We start from the raw sequence: 20,394 nt of genomic DNA, 5'->3' as shown, positions 1-20,394 counted from the left end.
CCCACAACCCTGGTCACCGTTGCGGACATCACCGGGAAAATTCCGGACATCCTGAGCTCCCATCCGCAGGCAAGAAGGATTATCATCCACGCAGGGGCAAACGACATCGCCAGGCAACAGTCCGAACTTTTAAAACAAGATTTTATCCACCTTTTTAACTCCGTCTCACAGTCCCAGGTGACTGTTTTTATCTCCGGCCCCACCCCCACCTGCGGCAGAGGGATCGGCAGCTTCAGCAGGCTGCTCAGCCTCAACACCTGGCTCTCCTCTGTCTGCAGCTCACACCAGGTAGGCTTCGTCAACAACTTTGACATTTTCTGGGAGAGGCGACATCTTTTTGGGTCGGACGGGCTCCACCTGAACAGGACAGGTGCCCGCATGCTGGCTGCCAACCTGGCATACGGCACACAGCATGCCAATCAGCCCAAACCCGCACCAGCTGCTCTGTCCCCCTCCGATTGATGTCCCCCTGGTCCATGCTCCTACGCATTCAGTTCCACCTTCCACCATACACTCAATACCGGACTTGGACCTCTGCACATCAACACTTCACCCATTCCCGTTATCATTACACACCATCACCACATCAGACACTACCACACCCACTCTGTGAACTTTCACAATCTCAGATCACTCACACAACAATCCACCTCTCCCGTCAACAAGCCACCTGTCACCATCAACATGGCACTTTTTAATGTTCGCTCTCTTTTAAACAGAACCTTTTTAATGAATGATGTGATTTTAGACAACAAGTTAGACTGTCTTCTTTTAACCGAGACATGGCTTGGCACTGACGCACCTGCTGTTCTCACTGAGGCTTCCCCACCAAATTATAATTTTTTATTCTCTACTAGAGAGGGTAGAAGAGGAGGAGGTACGGCATCAATTATTCATGGGTTGCAGTGACGTCACGTCAAAGGGACCGCCGCCATATTTGTGTCCGATTTGACAGGTCTCCTCATATGACAGCATGCAAACGGCAGGATGGAAATGACAGTTTCTTGACAAAATGACAGGGTTTCATACATCCTGTCTGGGTTTATATCTCTATAACAACAGACTAACTCTATATTATCCCACTTATTACACAGTTTATGAATTAATTAATTAATTTGAGACGTAATGTTGATCAAAGTCCTTAGTCCGGTCACTTCTCCGCTGTTTGCTCCTCACCCTCCTCCTGTCGACTCGTGTGTAGTTGTTTTCAACGAGCTTCTGATAATCAATCAGTAGATTGATGAATTATCATGTAAATGTTACGTTGTGCGCATTTATGTCGTCCTGTCTGTCATAAGAGATTACGATACGGGACACGTTCGTGTCACGGACACGCGGTGGCACAGACACAGCTGGTCACAGCTGTGACACTGCGCTGGCCCGTCCGCTCTGTCCCCTCTGATCGCAGGTTTGATTCCAGCAGCGGTGAGGGAGGCAGAGAGCCTCCACTCTCCCTCTAACAAGCTACAAGTCATTTTTCTAACATCACAATTAGTCTGAAGCTGGTAAAAATGAAACACAAGGTAAAAATCCTTGATAGTTCTTCTGCCCTGCTCCGCTGATCAGAGCGGCGTCCCTAGCAACGGCCCGTTTTACTTAGCAACGGTCTGTTATACAGAAATAAAAGACCCTAAATGCAGAATCAGTGAGTAATTAATAAGAAAGTAATCAAAATACAGAATTCAATATATCCATGTTATTTAAAAAAAAAGTGAATCCCCTCTTTTTGTGAGACTTGTCACAGCCCACGCTGCCACTGATAGATGCCTGCAGTCAACTATTTATTCCGCCTAAAACTTTACGTCTTTTGGGATGGAATAAAACTGCAGTCCGGGGTTTTTTTGGCGACTGCTATCACATTCAACAGCACAATATAATCCTGGCATCTTTCAAATAACGTCAATTTTCGGTCTCTTGCTGATTTCCTCCTACTACTCCACTTGTTCTGGTAACGTGACGCTGTGATCTGTGCCCAGATTGCCCTGATTCGGACACGAATATGGCGGCGGAGAAACACAGTGACGTCATGTGAATCTAATGAATAGAGGATTCACTGAACTCAAATGGAGTGTTTTTTAACAGTTATGCATCATTTGAATACCATGCCTTTACTTTTAGCAGTCCTCCAATTCTTGGTGTTACTGTATACAGACCACCCCATTACTCGAGCTCTTTTATCAGTGAATTTTCAGAGCTTTTATCTATTATTCACACCTCTTTTAGCAGGATTTTAATAACTGGTGATTTTAATTTACACGTTGACGACACCTTGGATCCTATATCCAGAGAGTTTTTAAATCTTTTAAGTTGTCTTGATTTTAAGCAGCACGTCGCACAGCCAACTCACAACAGAGGACACACCCTGGACCTGGTCATAACCCATGGCCTGTCCATCGGTGTGTCCTCTGTTGTCGACCTGGCTGTGTCTGACCATTACTGTGTGTTTTTTAGCATCACCAGTTTTAACCGAGAGGAGGCCCCAGTGAGAACAGTGAGGAGGCGCTATCTTACTTCTGAAGTGGCTGCAAATTTTATGGAGATTTTACAGAGCACTCCTGCTGAAATTTTACCTGCACCTTGTGATTTTATCGTTGATAATTTTAACAGTAGACTGAAGTCAACTCTGGACTCAGTAGCTCCACTTTTAACTAAAACAGTAAAAAGAAAACCAACACCCCCGTGGAGAAAAAACAATGAAATCAATGAACTGAAAAGAAAATGCAGGAGTGCCGAGAGAAGATGGAGGAAAAGTAAACTGACAATTCATTACGAGATTTTATGTCAACAACTCAAAACTTACAATAATGCAGTCAAAAAGGCACGAATTTCCCATTTCTCACAACTCATCACCATCAATAAAAACAACCCCCGGTTCCTCTTCTCCACTTTTAATGTTTTAACAGGTGCTAATTCTAATAATGTTTTTAAGGCACCAATAGATGATCTTTGTGAGAACTTTGCAGACCACTTCAGAACCAAAATCAAGGACATCAGATCCTGCCTTTTATCCCATCAAGTTTTATCTGTTGACACTGAACTGTTGTCCTTGCCTGAGGAAACACTGGAGAGTTTTGCCCTGGTTGATGCAAGGACGCTTGGTCGAGTTTTCTCCCAAGTAAACCCAACAACCTGCCTTTTAGATCCCATTCCCACATCACTCTTAAAATCATTTTATGGATTCTTCGAGGAACAGTTTTTAAACATCATGAATTGCTCTCTTCAGACGGGTGTCTTCCCCACCGCCTTTAAAACGGCGGTGGTGAAGCCCCTTCTGAAGAAGAGCAATTTAGATCCAAGTGTTCTTAATAACTACCGACCTGTATCCAACTTACCATTTTTAAGTAAAGTTTTAGAAAAACTGGTTTTTAACCAAGTTAATGAGTTTTTAAACAGAAAGAACATTTCAGAAAAGCATCAGTCTGGTTTTAGGAAATACCACAGTACCGAGACAGCACTTTTAAAGATTTTAAACGACATCAGGTGGAATTTAGATAATAAAAAGCTCACAGTGTTGGTTCTACTGGATCTAAGCGCTGCTTTTGATACAGTAGACCATCACATTTTATTAAATAGGCTTAGACACCTGGTGGGCCTCTCTGGTACTGTTTTTAACTGGTTTTGTTCTTATCTCACAGACTGATGCTTTTATGTAAGTATGGATACATGTTCCTCGGAAATCCATGAAATTGGATGTGGGGTTCCCCAAGGGTCAATTTTAGGTCCACTTCTTTTTAATCTGTACATGCTGCCCCTTGGGGACGTCATCAGGAGGCACGGCATCAGCTTCCATAGTTATGCTGACGATACGCAACTGTACATCGCCGTGTCTCCTGATGACACGGGGCCAATTGATGCCCTTTTTAACTGCATTTTAGACATCAAGTCATGGATGGCAGTGAATTTCCTACAGCTCAACCAGGACAAAACTGAGGTTTTAGTCATTGGTCCTGAAGGCCAGAGAGAGAAACTTTTACCAAAACTACAGGATCTTAAACCAACACAGTCAGTAAAAAATCTGGGCGTGATTTTTGACTCTGAGCTGAATTTTCTTCCACATATCAAAAATATGACAAAAATAGGTTTTTATCATCTTAAAAACATAGCCAGAGTCCGCCCGTTTCTCTCTCAGGCCAGTACGGAGGTGCTGATGCATGCTTTTATCACCTGTCGATTAGATTATTGTAATGCCCTGCTCTCTGGTCTTCCCAAAAAGAGTATTTTTAATCTCCAATTATTACAGAACTCAGCCGCACGAGTGCTGACGAGGACCAGAGGGCGGGAGCATATTACACCAGTTTTATAGTCGCTGCATTGGCTCCCCGTACGCTTCAGGATCGATTTTAAGGTCCTTTTAATAGTTTTTAAATGTCTTAACGGCCTTGTGCCCTCTTATTTATCTGACCTGCTTTTACCATATCAACCCACGCGGACCCTGAGGTCCTCCGGCACCGGCCTTTTATCCATACCAAAACCCAGAACCAAAACCCATGGTGAGGCGGCTAAATCGCGCTAATAACTAATTAATTTCCCCCGTGAACGCGATCAGCGACCGCTCATGCTGCCGCCTGTTTGCCCCCACCCCCCTTCTGTGTGTGTGAGCTGCTGCACTTTCAGTTGCAGGGGGGGAGTCACTGTGAGTGTGTGGAGGCTCAACAGTGATTGGACATCAACTCGCGGGGGCGGGCTTTCGCCTTAAACGGCCAGGCACACACATACACGGCACAGCTGCCTGTAAAGCAGTGAGAGCTGATGCAGCTGAATCTGAAATACCGCGGTCCAAGAGCGTATTGCACCGTGCAGGCCGTACCGAACGGTTCGCTATTTTACCGAGAACCGTTGCATCCCTAATATATATATATATATATATATATATATATAAAACATCTTATGAAACATCTTGTTGATCAGCTGAATGGCATCAAAGTATGGAAGTTGATTTGTTGACTAAAGACGTTGCAATATTAAATGACTTGTTTTCAGACCTTCATTCACTCACATACAAAAAGAACATGTCACTAAATGTTTCTGCACCACAACAAAGGAAGGAGACACTAAACCTGACTGTCACTGGTGATGTCACTGAAGGACTTACCTGAACAGGTGATCTCCATGGTGAAGGAAGAGGAAGCTGAACCTGAATGTGAACACTCCCTCAGGGTAAATCCAGACTGAACACAGTCAGTGCTGATCCTCCACACATCCCTCCGTGAGGACTCCTCTCTTCTTCTTATTGAAACAGCAGAGCCACAGTCCAGATCTCTACAGGCTACAGATGCTTCCTTCAGGTTCCAGTAATCACTGTCCACTGGTTTCCACTCATCTTGTTTCATCTGCAGTTCACCTGCACAGCGACTGGCTCCTCCCACCAACCTGACAGGCTCTGAACACAGAGAAGAGAGTGAAGAGTAAAAGAAGTGAGTTTCATTAAAACAGAAATGAAGCAAATCCAACCTGTAGCTCCACTTGTACCTGAGCAGGTGAGTCCAACAGCTTTGCCAGGTGAGCAGCTGGTTCTAGTTGAGCCTGAGCTTCTACAGTCCAGGAGAGCTGACTCGTTGCCTCCACACTGGAACTCTTTGGTCCACATTGGAGCCTCCACTGCTCCATAGAGCGCCCCCTGGAGGACTGAAGGAGCCCCACAGCCAAGCTCCCTACAGACCACCTCTGCATCCTGCTGGTCAAAGTCATCTTCACACACTGAGGACCACCACTGGTCAGACTGGCTGGACTTGACCTCCAGTCTGCCTGAACACACACTGGTCCCATTCACCAGCCTGACAGAGTCTGCAGAGAGAGACACAACATAGACAGGACAGATTATGCACTGCTGATGTTTGTATCAAAAGAGTTCATTTATCATGAAATATTAGAAAACAACACGGTGACGACAAGGTTGGCAGTAGAATCAGACTCCTCTAAATGAAAACGACAACGATTCAGGGTCTACCATATATATATATATATATATATATATATATATATATATATATATATATATATATATATATATATATAGTATATATAGGGTCTGACCTCCCTCAAGCGAGCCCCTATAATGTGGACATAACACGGATACATAACAGGCGACAGAGTGAAGAGATCAGCTGTCTGGGCTCCCTGCAGTCTAGGTGATGGTGCTGTTGATGACGAGTCCGGCTCCACAAAAAGGGCAAAACCATCGGCAAAACAGGTGGATGCAATGGTTGCATTCTTCGTAGAGGACCGCGGACATGCACGGAAGAAAAAAAGAAAAAAAAGAAACCGAATGCGTGCTGCCTCGTCCGCTCGTGCCGACAGCAGCGTTAATAAACCACAACAAAAGCATGTGTAACCCCGCCCCGTCCACCCGCATATCTGCTGCTGCTGTTAAAAAAAAAAGGGCCGACAATTCGACAAAAAGTCGACACATGGGCCTCGACAATCGATTTTCCAAATCCTGTGTCGTTCCCATCCCTACTATATATGTTATATAACGTTATCCACCACTCCATGGCGGAGTTAGGATTAGCTCACAATCACCAGGTGTGTAAACATGGAAATAAAATTTTGTGTAATTATATCATCATTTGCATAACCCATATATATATATATTAGGGGTGCAACGGTACAGGTAGCCCACAGTACGATACGTACCTCGGTTTTTGGCCACGGTTCTCGGTACGGTTTCGGAAAATCCGTGTATCATTCGTTCATTCGTTTTTCAAAATAAAACCAAAAATAAGAAAACGAAAAAACAACTCTTTTTCTCAGTATTCGTTTCCAAAACTAAAATGAAAAACGGATAACGACTCGTTTTTTCAGTTTTCGATTTTATGCTCAAATGAATAATGGAAAAAAAACGGAAAAAATCGAGCGTTTCTCGTTTCATGTTTCATGCAATTTTGATCTGAAGTGCAATGAGCCGGAAATGACCGTGATCCGGAAGTGACAGTCTCTGCCTTTACTGCTAGAGCCCGCAAAGTAAAGGATAATGTATAGTTCGGAACCTGAAGGGGTTTATTTCTCCATAACAACCGACCAACTATACATTATCCTGCTTATTACACGGTTTACGAGTGAAATTAATTTGAAACATATGTTGATCAAAATACATGTCAGCCCGAGTCAAAACGTAACCTGTACTGACGTAATTGACTATATTCATGGAGACCACTGACACCTGTGTGATTGAGTGGCTCACAGAGGTAGACAGGTAGTTTCTGATGCATGGACTTTTGCTGAAGCAGGATCAAGTCCGGCTCCACGCGAATATGTGAAGATTATTTTTTCTTCACTTTATTTTTTTTCATGTGGCTGGTACGTAGTGCTCACTCACAGCAGCATATTCGCTGCAGTAGATGTGAACTGTGGCTTGAAACTCGCTGTTACTGTAATATGTTGTGTTGTGACGGAAGCGCAAAACAGCTGCAGCTGTTCCGTACGGTAACCAGTTAAATCAGAAACCAGTTGGGCCATAACACCGGCCAGATGCTGCTCTCTGATTGGTCCATCGCTGCGACCGTCGTCAAGTATAACAGACCGCTGCTAGGGATGCTGCTCTGATCAGCGCAGCTAGGAAAAGAGAAACTATGCAGGATATTTACCTTTTACCGTCATTAAACAGCTTCGGACTAATTGTGATTTTAGATGTGTGATGAAATGACTTGTAACTTGTTACAAGCAGAGTGGAGGCTGCTTCCACGTCGTGGCTGGAAACCAAACCTGCTGATCAGAGCCTCTGATCCGTAGACTGTATAAAAAGCTCTGACCCGGTGTCAGCTCTCCTCTCGTCCCGGTGGCACCGCGAGTCCGCGACACAAACGCACCCCGTAAACAGTAAATCTCTTGTTTATGACAGATACCACTACACACATTGTATCAATCGATCCACTGATTGATTATCAAAATTCCATACAACCTGTCGGGGTTTATTTATCGCGAATATGCTGCTGTGAGTGAGCACTACGTACCAGCCACATGAAAAAAAATAAAGTGAAGAAAAAATAATCTTCACATATTCGCGTGGAGCCGGACTCGATCCCGCTTCAGCAAAAGTCCATGCATCAGAAACTACCTGTCTACCTCTGTGAGCCACTCAATCACACAGGTGTCAGTGGTCTCCATGAATATAGTCAATTACGTCAGTACAGGTTACGTTTTGACTCGGGCTGACATGTATTTTGATCAACATATGTTTCAAATTAATTTCACTCGTAAACCGTGTAATAAGCAGGATAATGTATAGTTGGTCGGTTGTTATGGAGAAATAAACCCCTTCAGGTTCTGAACTATACATTATCCTTTACTTTGCGGGCTCTAGCAGTAAAGGCAGAGACTGTCACTTCCGGATCACGGTCATTTCCGGCTCATTGCACTTCAGATCAAAATTGCATGAAACATGAAACGAGAAACGCTCGTTATCCGTTTTTTTCCATTAGGGACTGTTCGTTATTTATCATCAGTGCCACCGGAGGGATTCACAGGACTTTTTTTTTTTTTTACATGACCCCCCTGTCGGAGTCAGTAAATTTTAACATGACCCTGCATTAAGCCTTATCAAAAGATACATGACCCCCCCGCCCCAGCCATCGACACGTGACATCGCATCACGTAGGGCGTGACACTACATTATTTCATTTTGACAACTATGTGTGCAACACCTTCTCATCAATCCATGCCATTTATCAGCTGTTATTAAAACCCAACTCATCAATAACAGAATCGCGATTTTGGACCAGCTCACATTACACAACAAGCCAATTAATCCACACTCAAACCGAGGCAACAATAATGTGAACCGTACTCAACAACAACGTATTATTACAAGGTTTACGACAGATATGACAGACAACCGTGTGTGTGTGTGTGTGTGTGTGTGTGTGTGTGTGTGTGTGTGTGTGTGTGTGTGTGTGTGTGTGTGTGTGTGCGTGCGTGTGCGTGTGTGTGTAAGAAAGAGAGGGAAAGAGAGAGAGAGAAAGTACGTAAAACCAGCTAGCTGTTAGCTACCGTAGCTCAGGCGTCGGTCTCCCGTCAGGTAAAAGCTGCCGTTTATTCCTCAAATGTAGTTCATGAAGTTGTCTCCGGTACAGTTATCCATCACTGCAGTTGAATTAGCTGCTAAACTGCTGGACGCTAAAACCGAGGGGGGAGGGGGGGGGGGCGTCTGTTTGTTTACAATTCACAAAAGCAACGTGAACGTACGTGCTGCTCAGACTATGTAGAGTTACGCAATGAGGCAGGCAGGCAGCGTAGCCTCTGTACGGTACTGAAGTTAAACTCACTCAGCCATAAAAGACGTGCTAAGCCGCGGGCAGAGCCCTTATTGAGTTCTTGGCGAAGCGGTTAGCATCGTCGCCTGCGGTGCGGGAGACCCGGGTTCGAAACCAACTCAGGGCAAATCAGGGCAACATAAAATAACGTTGTGATTCGGGGGCCGTTGCTCTCATTGTCATCAGTGCTTGCAGCTTTGAAATGTCCCGTTTTTGTTTTGTTTTTGTTTTTTGCGGGCATTGCAGTGTCCTCCAGACAAAATGTTGAATGACCCCCCCTCACTGACCTTTTTTTTTTTAGTGGACCCACCCCTCAACAAAGAATATTATGACATGACCCCCCCCCATTTTCCTCCGGTGGCCCATTCCATAAATAACGAACGGTCCCTTATTCATTTGAGCATAAAATCGAAAACTGAAAAAACGAGTCGTTATCCGTTTTTCATTTTAGTTTTGGAAACGAATACTAAGAAAAAGAGTTGTTTTTTCGTTTTCTTATTTTTGGTTTTATTTTGAAAAACGAATGAACGAATGATACACGGATTTCGGAATGTGTTTTGTGCAGAGAACTTTTTTTTCTCCCAAAATAATGTTTAAAATTTATATTATTTCTAATATTAGGCTACTACTATTTATAGTATTTCCTTGTAGAGCTCCCCTCTCTCTCTCTCTCTCTCTCTCTCTCTCTCTCACACACACACACACACACACCTGGGGTCCGTTTCAGGAAGCAGGCTCAACAAACTCTTGAGTCAAATCCCGAGCTCAGGGTTGATTGAGCCTGAGCTGGAAAACAGAACAGCTGATCAGAAATAGTTCAATCAACCCAGAGTACGTTGAGCCTGAGGGAGGCGCGTTCACCGTGAGCACAAGAAGCCATCATCAGCCTGTCAGGGAGCAGGTTTGCTTCACAGCACATGTTGCCGTAGCGACCGACTCAGCATTACTCTGATCCTGCTCTCTGAAACGGAAAACTCTGAGTTTCCCTCATCTCTGTCAGTCAACTCCTCCTGCTCGATATCGTCTTTCTATCGCACGCGAGCACGCGGATATGCGACCACACACGTGCAGTGTGCATGGACAGAGTCCTGCTGGAACTCTAATAAAAGCTAAATGTGCTAAATCGCGCTAATAACTAATTAATTTCCCCCGCGAACGCGATCAGCGACCGCTCATGCTGCCGCCTGTTTGCCCCCTCCCCCTCCCCCCTTCTGTGTGTGTGAGCTGCTGCACTTTCAGGGAGACACTGTGAGTGTGTGGAGGCTCAACAGTGATTGGACATCAACTCGCGGGGGCGGGCTTTCGCCTTAAACGGCCAGGCACACACATACACGGCACAGCTGCCTGTAAAGCAGTGAGAGCTGATGCAGCTGAATCTGAAATACCGCGGTACAAGAGCGTATTGCACCGTGCAGGCCGTACCGAACGGTTCGGTATTTTACCGAGAACCGTTGCATCCCTAATATATATATATATATATATATATATATATATATATATATATATATATAAAACATCTTATGAAACATCTTGTTGATCAGCTGAATGGCATCAAAGTATGGAAGTTGATTTGTGGAGCACATTAATGAAAAATCGTTCACTTTGTGGTACAAGCGCCAAATTTGGTACACAAGTGCTTTTGGACCTACTATCTCATAAAAGTACGTTGCCCACTTGAACAAACAAAGTGGCCACCATTTTTCAAGATGGCCGCAATTCGAAGTGGTTTGAAACAGCGTTTGAACTATATTTTGATTGAATAGTCCTATTCTGATGGTTTATACATTGAAATATGTGTTTTTGCACATGAGAAATACAACTCTGCATTTAGAAAATCAAAATTATTGAATATTATTATGATACAATGCGAATTAAATGAAAAAAACACTCACAAACAAAGACATTAGTTTCACTTAAAGCTTTTGGACCTGTAAGCTACTTGTAGGGGAGGCCACGTAGAGGCTGTCTTTGTCTCCCCCATTTTTTTTTTTTTTTTTTGTATAGGCTATTTTTTTTTTTAATTTTTAGATAACGGTATAAAAACACAGAAAAGGTGTCAAAGCATAGGCTGCATGTTTTACGATCCAGAACTTGAATCAACATAACTTAAAAAATAATAATACAAATATCCAACTCAAACATTCAACTTAGACTTGGTTGTTCTATTTTCTTAGCCCTCACATGCACAGGCACACAACTGTGTGCACTTCAGGCCGAAGCGATAGCATTTGCATCGTCCTTGGCATTCAGTCTTGCAGCCACATTTTGTCAACTGCTCACAAGTCTGAGCAATGGGTGGAAGGGTTGTCCAGAGAACTTGCCAGATCTGACCATCTTTTTGCCAGCCCCAGTTGGCAGGACTTTCAGTTTGCATTTTGCACACTGTTGCTTGGCCCCATATGCAGGCAGCTTGGAAAGCAGACCGTTTCACATGCTGAACGAGGGATGCGCTTGTTGGTGGAATGGCATCATAAGACCTTTGCTTCCGAGCAAACAAGTCCAGTCTTGCCTCATCAACCTTGCATGTAGTACTTTGCTTGTCATACATGGTGATGACAAACTTCTCAAGGATGTTGAGGTCTGCATCTTCTATGATAGGTGGGTATTGGCTGAGCTTTTTGAAGACAGGACTAACTTCAGGGCAAACCTCCCATGCTTGCCATGCACTTTTCTTGCTTTTACCACGGAAAGCTGACACAACATCGCAGCCAGTGAAGGCATGGAAGAACAGCATGCCACTGGATTTCTCTGGGCCAAGACTCACCACCATATCATGAATTGGCAACTACCTAATGGACTGACCCTGGCCAAATTCTATCCAGATCTTTTCCAAGCCTGCATCCTGAAGAGTCGCAAAAACATTGACTGCAACCACAAGAATATCTGTGTCGCATGCCTTAATCAACACAGACTTTATCTGTTGCTTGGCTGCATGAAGAGCATGTGTGAAGATTCTGGAGTCAGCTTCTTCGTGGTTGCAAGGACTTAAACCTTCAAGGCTGCCCTACACCTAGCCCGATCGTTCATCCAGTGCCATAAATCCTGTGCAATCTGTACACCATCCAGGTAACTAAAGCCCCGTTACCCTTGGCTCGGCTATCCCGCGCTGGCACATCCTGTCAATTCAGGTGCGGCTATCTAACTACAATACTACAACTAACTAAACTTCTAGTTGAGTCTATACAGGGGCTTATTAGATAGCATTTGGGACACTAAAGTATACTACAACTATAGTGAGTACACCACGACAACAGTTAGTAAACTACAACTACAGTTAGTACACTACAAGCTGACACTGAACCCCATGCTGAGTCTCACAGCAGTGATGTCACCAGTGTGCCCTGGTTGTGCTTTGACATCACTAACCTAACTAAAACTATAACTAAAATTACTAACCAATAAATGTTGACCACAGAATTTTAATGAATTATCATTTATATTGCTAAATTAGTACTTTTATTTCAGTAAAGAACGCTTGTGTTGCTGTATGTGTGTGTGTGTGCGTGTGTGTGTGGTGAGTGACAGTCAAAAGTTTGGACACATTTTCACAAATGATTCACACAAAAAACACATCCCTCAGAATTCTGCAGATTTTCACTTAAGATCATTGCAGAAAACTGAAGAAAAAACGCGAAAACGCTACTTTTTAGTCATTTAATAGCCATTATCTTGAAAATTGGTGGCCATATTGGAATTCAATTGACACCATCGAGTTATTCCAGTCATAATACATTCATTTTGATGCTTGGATCATTAACATTCTTCTGTTAATTCAAGTTCTACCTCGAAAACCTTTTTTTTGGCGTTTGACGAGGCGGCCATCTTGAAAACTGGCGGCCCTCTTGGATTTTCAGCTGGGCAACGTACTTTTATTAGAAGGTATGTCCTGGACATCATTTGTACCAAATTTGGTGCTTGTACCATGAAGTGAACGATTCGGCTCAAAAATGGACTTAAGCAGCCCCACTAGCACCACAACAAAGGAAGGAGACACTAAACCTGTCACTGGTGATGTCACTGAAGGACTTACCTGAACAGGTGATCTCCATGGTGAAGGGAGAGGAAGCTGAACCTGAATGTGAACACTCCCACAGGGTAGATCCAGACAGAACACAGTCAGTGTAGATCGCCCACACAGACCTCAGTGAGGACTCCTTTCTTCTTCTTGTTGAAACAGCAGAGCCACAGTCCAGATCTCCACAGGCTACAGATGCTGCCTTCAGGTTCCAGTTGAAGATGCTGCCCACTGGTCTCCACTCTCCTAGTTTCATCTGCAGTTCACCTGCACAGCGACTGGCTCCTCCCACCAACCTGACAGGCTCTGAACACAGAGAAGAGAGTGAAGAGTAAAAGAAGTGAGTTTAATTAAAACAGAAATGAAGCAAATCCAACCTGTAGCTCCACTTGTACCTGAGCAGGTGAGTCCAACAGCTTTGCCAGGTGAGCAGCTGGTTCTAGTTGAGCCTGAGCTTCTACAGTCCAGGAGAGCTGACTCGTTGCCTCCACACTGGAACTCTTTGGTCCACATTGGAGCCTCCACTGCTCCATAGAGCGCCCCCTGGAGGACTGAAGGAGCCCCACAGCCAAGCTCCCTACAGACCACCTCTGCATCCTGCTGGTCAAAGTCATCTTCACACACTGAGGACCACCACTGGTCAGACTGGTTGGACTTGACCTCCAGTCTGCCTGAACACAGACTGGTCCCATTCACCAGCCTGACAGAGTCTGCAGAGAGAGACACAACATAGACAGGACAGATTATGCACTGCTGATGTTTGTATCAAAAGAGTTCATATATCATGAAATATTAGAAAACAACACGGTGACGACAAGGTTGGCAGTAGAATCAGACTCCTCTAAATGAAATCGACAACGATTCAGGGTCTACCATATATATATATATATATATATATATATATATATATATATATATATATATATATAGTATATATAGGGTCTGACCTCCCTCAAGCGAGCCCCTATAATGTGGACATAACACGGATACATAATATTTGTTTAAACCGATTGAATGAGGCCCAATAAAACACAAAGGAGAATGGAACAAGGAACATTGCTGATCTCTCCTACAGAGGGAATACAGGCTCATTAAAGAAGACCTAAGCAAGATTTTTCCCATGGCTATGCTACGTTTTTACTCTACCTTTATTAAAAAGCTCCAGAGTAATTGTGATAGTTAAATACATGACTTGTAACTTGTTACGAGTGAGAATGTAGTTTCTTTGCCTTCCACCTGACGTCTCATGGCTGAAAACCAATCTTGCAACATGAGTGTACCTGGCCACCGCCCCGGTGTCCCACTCTCGTCTCTACGGCACAGTGCCGCAAACGCTCTGTAACCCGCAATTTTTTGTTTATGACAGTTAAGACTACACAAACATACACGTTGTATCATTGTATATGTTATATAACGTTATCCACCGCTCCATGGATCGATTTTTCGCCGGCTTCATAAAAAAAAAAGCACTTGGCCAGGCGGAGAGGGGAAAAGCGACCAGACTTGTAGACTAGTTCCTCTTTAGGAGTAGCTCAACAATAAGTAAACATGAAAATAAAATTTTGTGTACTTATATAATCATTTGCATAACCCCTATTATATATATATATATTTAAATAAAACATCTAATGAAACCTCTTGTTGATCAGCTGAATGGCATCAAAGTATGGAAGTAGATTTGTTGACTAAAGACGTTGCGATATTAAATGTCTTGTTTTCAGACCTTCATTCACTCACATACAAAAAGAACATGTCACTAAACGTTTCTGCACCACAACAAAGGAAGGAAGACACTAAACCTGACTGTCACTGGTGATGTCACTGAAGGACTTACCTGAACAGGTGATCTCCACGGAGGAGGAAGAGGAAGCTGAATGTGAACACTCCCTCAGGGTAGATCCAGACTGAACACAGTCAATGTCGATATCCCACACAGACCTCCGTGAGGACTCCTCTATTCTTCTTGTTGAAACAGCAGAGCCACAGTCCAGCTCTCTACAGGCTACAGATGCTGCCTTCAGGTTCCAGTTCCAGCTGGCCACTGGTCTCCACTCATCTTGTTTCAGCTGCAGTTCACCTGCACAGCGACTGGCTCCTCCCACCAAACTGACAGACTCTGAACACAGAGAAGAGAGTGAAGAGTAAAAGAAGTGAGTTTCATTAAAACAGAAATGAAGCAAATCCAACCTGTAGCTCCACTTCTGTCTTGTGGTAGCATGAAGAATTACACTGGTATAAAACATTAGGGAGAAAACAAAACCTTGATGTGCTGATGGAGCAAACCCTTCGATCTGTTGGAGATGTTCACAAAGTAAATGGAGATTTGTTAGTGGTTGTTCCTCTTAAACAGACCAGACTCAGATGATCTGGAGGCTCACCAAGTCAGTAATGTGACTCTCAAAATCACTCTATTGCAGGACCTTCAGTAACCCTTGTAAACTATCCTCAATCCTGAAATAGATCTATGTAACCCCTTTTTCCCTTAGTGTTTATAAACTACACTGTGGTCACACCCAATAAAATAAAACAGGTCCTAGGTTCTCAGCTAAAGATGGTGAATTCGCTGTGGTTCTTATTTAAACAAGGGAATTTATCATTAGAGTGGGAAAAAGGAAATAACTAGTGCGGTGCCTCCACTGAAAACTTACTATGCTAGGTGTTAGCAAAGATTATGTAAGCCCTCAGAAATACAAATTACTCTAAAAAAAAAAAGTTAAACAACCATATGTAAAGGTAAGACACAAAACATTTATTTTATTTAACCTTTTAAATTGTTTTTGGAATGATACCTTTAAATTTAGCAATGCTTCAGAAAATAGAAAAGAAAATAAACAAAACACTTGTACCCTTTAAATCAATAGAACAGTTTTTAGTTTACTTCAACCAACCAATAAGTTTTAATCAGAAGAGTGTTTTTAACCCTTTCAGTTACCTCACTAACTGAAATGAAATGTTTTAACTTTGAGCTCAACCCAATCTTTTAAATGAAAACAATAATAAACCTATGGATGAGGTTTTTATCTCATTTATAAACATGAAGATTTATAAACATGAATAATAATAATAATGAAATAATTACCTAGATGTGTTCTTAATATTTCAACTGTATTCACTGTGTTCAAAGTGTGATTTCAATAACCCAAATGCAAAGAAATATCAACCTGGTGCTTTTGTACACTCAAAACACAGTAATTGTACCCACACTTTTTTTTTTTTTTTTTAATTTAAACAAATGCATTTACAAACTAGTCAGGCAAATATTATATCTGCCCAAAATTTAACAAGAGCAGACATCATGTTTCAGAGATAAGAATTGAGAATAACATTAAATAAACAAAAATTAAGATAAGTGAGTAAAAAACAAAACAAACACATATCAAATATATAGAAGGGAAGAGAAAAAGAAAAAGAAAATAAATAAATAAAAACATACATTACATCATCCAGGATTAAAACAATTGTTACGCTACATTAGTCAGATCATTTTTGAACATTGCATAGAGGTCTTTGGCATGTTTGGACTTAATAAATTTTAGGGACTTAATATAGAGATGGAATTCATTTAAAAAGTATGCGAAGATGGGTGGAGTTTTTAGATATTTGGCTTTGTGAATAAAGAATTTGGCTAAAGGATTAGGACATTTATCGTTAAGTCCAATTGTTTGTCTTTTAATATAACACCATAGGTAATACTATTGTAGTTTAAGTCTGGCATTGTTGGTTCTTTTCTTTTCAACCAGTCTGTAAATAATTTCCAGAACAGCTGGGTTTTACAGCATGTAATAAAGAGGTGCTCTGTTGTTTCAATATCATCTTCACAGAAAACACATAAATTACTTTCAAATCCAAATCTTAGTCTTAAAAATTCACTAGATGGATAGAAATTATTCATTATTTTATAATGTATTTCTTTTGTTTTGGGTGGAACTGGGTATTTAAAAAGTTTCACTCTTAATTGAGATACGCTAAATTGATCAAAAGTATTTCTAATTAGGGCCACGGGCAATCGCACCGGGCACTACTGTTATTGTGTGGATTTTTTCTTATTAGTGTGAATGCTGGAAGCATTCACACTATTGTTATTCGGTTCGGCCATTTTCTGCCTTTCTTCGTCATGTAACTAGTCCTTCATACTTTGTGCTATTTCAACAATTCAAATATCAAAATGTTCAGCCTTTTCAGGACAGGTGTGCTATGTCTTTTCTCTTTTCAACTATTCATACTTTTTGCAATATTCAACTATTTCTGATTTTTTTTTCCCCATAGAGAATGCATTGGAACAGTCTTGAAACTCTTCAAATCTTCTTACTTCTTTCAGCCTTTAAAGCGTCCACATACTTTCAGCTAGAGACTTCATTCAAATTCTGAGCTGTAGACAAACTTCTAATGTATTCATCCTGTATTTACAACTTTTTCATAGCTTGTACCGTTTTTGAGATAAATCCTTTAAAAGCACATGAGGATTTCTGACAAATTTCACACTTTTCAATGAGTGTGTATGGGGTTGGGTCAGAGTGAGTGACATCATCGTTAGAGTGAGAGGGATCGAAAAAACATTCAGGATTTTTTCTGGATAAATTGCCAGCACGGCCACAAATTAAACTCTAGACACATGATTTCCTCACCGGTTTGTAGCCACACTTGTTGTGTCTCATTTAATGTGCTCAAAACAGCAGACAGACTTACAGAATTGTCTCAGTGAGCCTAATTGTGCAGCTAGACCCACTCCAGTGGCTCATCCACTTCAATATAAAAGTAGGAGCTGATTTTTTTAGAAAAGCAGAAATGCCCCCCTTTTCTACCTTGCGACCCTGAGAAAAGTTTTTGCCCTACAAACATTTAATGCACATCAATGTGCTCAGGAAGGTCTCCTTCCCCAGTAGTCATGGCCACATTCTGATAAGAGGTACGGTTCTCTTTTTATGGGCTGTTTTGGGAAGCTGCTCAGAGCACAAATCTCTCTGCTCTGCTCTGCTCTGTGTGCAGTTGGTCCAGCTGTAGTGGCCAGCTCGTTATCAAAGTCTATTAATAGAACAGGTGCAGGTGCAGCCTGGCTGCTTGTTAAGATGTTTTTAAACACAGCCCCACACACACACATGATAAACCAGACTGACAGAGGATGTCCACGCACAAACACAGGCATCACACTCACACAGACAGACACACACAGACACTCACATACAGTCACACACACACACATACACAAACAGACAAACACACAAACACAACACTGTTCCACACAGTAAAATGTAAGCATGGTAGTCGCCATGGTAACTTCTGAGGGCAGGCTGCCAATCAATCAGATCATTAGGGAGGGAGGAGTTCTGTGGCGCTTATCAACAGTTTTACTTTCTGCACATGTACACGCAGACAGAGAGACCGTCAGACTCACACACACACACACACACACACACACAGGTTTTCAGCTCAAATTCATCAGGCTCTCAATTATTTTATACTTTTGATGTAAACATCTCCAACAATTTATATTTTTCTCATGAATTTAAGTTCAGACGTTTAGTCTTTCCAACTCTATTAATAGTAGTACAATTACAGGTGGAGCCTAGGACATAAGATGCAGCTTTTAACATGTGTCCTATCTATCTATCTATCTATCTATCTATCTATCTATCTATCTATCTATCTATCTATCTATCTATCTATCTATCTATCTATCTATCTATCTATCTATCTATCTATCTATCTATCTATCTATCTATACTCCTCCCTATTTTTTAACCCCTCTGTCTCCTTTTTTTCTTTCTTTCTTTCTTTCTTTCTTTCTTTCTTTCTTTCTTTCTTTCTTTCTTCTACTCCTTCATTTGTATTTTACGTAACTTTTTATATCCTTCCCTCTCTATCCATCCATCCATCCATCCATCCATCCATCCATCCATCCATCCATCCATCTACCTCTTTCTATCTATCATCCCCCTCTCTCTTTTTCTTCTTTCTTTCTTTCTTTCTTTCTTTCTTTCTTTCTTTCTTTCTTTCTTTCTTTCTTTCTTTCTTTCTTTCTTTCTTTCTTTCTTTCACTCCATTTCTGTCTTTTTACTTCTTTGTTTGTTTGATTGTTTCTTTCTTTCTTTCTATTCCTTTTCTCTTCCTTTGTTTTTACTCCATTTCTTTCTTTCTTTCTTTCTTTCTTTCTTTCTTCCTTTCTTTCTTTCTTTCTTTCTTTCACTCCATTTCTGTCTTTTTACTTCTTTGTTTGTTTGATTCTTTCTTTCTTTCTTTCTTTCTACTCCTTTTCTCTTCCTTTGTTTTTACTCCATTTCTTTCTTTCTTTCTTTCTTTCTTTCTTTCTTTCTTTCACTCCATTTCTGTCTTTTTACTTCTTTGTTTGTTTGATTGTTTCTTTCTTTCTTTCTATTCCTTTGTTTTTACTCCATTTCTTTCTTTCTTTCTTTCTCTCTTTCTTTCACTCCATTTCTGTCTTTTTACTTCTTTGTTTGATTCTTTCTTTCTTTCTTTCTTTCTTTCTTTCTTTCTTTCTTTCTTTCTACTCCTTTTCTCTTCCTTTGTTTTTACTCCATTTCTTTCTTTCTTTCTTTCTTTCTTTCTTTCACTCCATTTCTGTCTTTTTACTTCTTTGTTTGTTTGATTCTTTCTTTCTTTCTTTCTGTCCTTTTCTTTTTTCTCTCTTGTTTCAATCTTTCTTTCTTTCTTTCTTTCAACAATTTCTTCAGCTCATTCAGCATTGCTTCCAGCATTCACACCATTTCCATTCTTGGAAATGTTTTTTCTAGTTTAGTGTGACTGCTTCCAGCAGTCACACTATTGTTCTTCTGTTCGGCCAATTTCTTCCGCCTTTTTACGGTCTTCTTCTAGTCCTTCATACTTTGTGCTATTTCAACAATTCACATATCAAAACGTGCAGCTTCTTTTGAACTTTATCGGCATTACTTTTCTCTTTTTTACTATTTATACTTTTTCAAATATTTAACCTTTTCTGATTTTTTTCAGCTTTATAATGTGTGTGTATTGCGTCTAACGAGCAGAGCCAGAGTGGTGCCAGAGTGGGGAGAGGCAAAAAAACATTCTAGAGTTTTTCTGGCTAAACTGTCAGCACGGCCACAAATTAAACTCTAGACAAATTATTTTCTCCAGTTTTGTAGCCACACTTGTCTT

General features: G+C 41.5%; 1 protein-coding gene across 1 annotated transcript in view; it reads right to left on the bottom strand.

Annotated features, from left to right (window-relative positions):
* Positions 1 to 5,051: 5,051 nt before the first annotated feature.
* Positions 5,052 to 20,394, bottom strand: part of LOC146977859 (scavenger receptor cysteine-rich type 1 protein M130-like) — a 60,004-nt gene continuing 44,661 nt past the window's right edge. Inside the window, exons 3-5 of the mRNA XM_085790524.1 lie at positions 13,279 to 13,569; positions 5,470 to 5,784; positions 5,052 to 5,134 (exon numbers count right to left, since the gene is read on the bottom strand). Coding sequence (XP_085646650.1) covers positions 5,052 to 5,134; positions 5,470 to 5,784; positions 13,279 to 13,569 — 689 coding nt within the window. The remainder of the gene's footprint in view (positions 5,135 to 5,469; positions 5,785 to 13,278; positions 13,570 to 20,394) is intronic.

The sequence above is a fragment of the Trachurus japonicus genome, chromosome 11 (genome assembly GCF_045865225.1).
Source record: "Trachurus japonicus isolate A0001 chromosome 11, Traja_1.0".
Lineage (NCBI taxonomy): Eukaryota > Metazoa > Chordata > Actinopteri > Carangiformes > Carangidae > Trachurus > Trachurus japonicus.
Note: the sequence above shows the minus strand (reverse complement) of the source record. Positions and strands in the feature narration are given on the sequence as shown.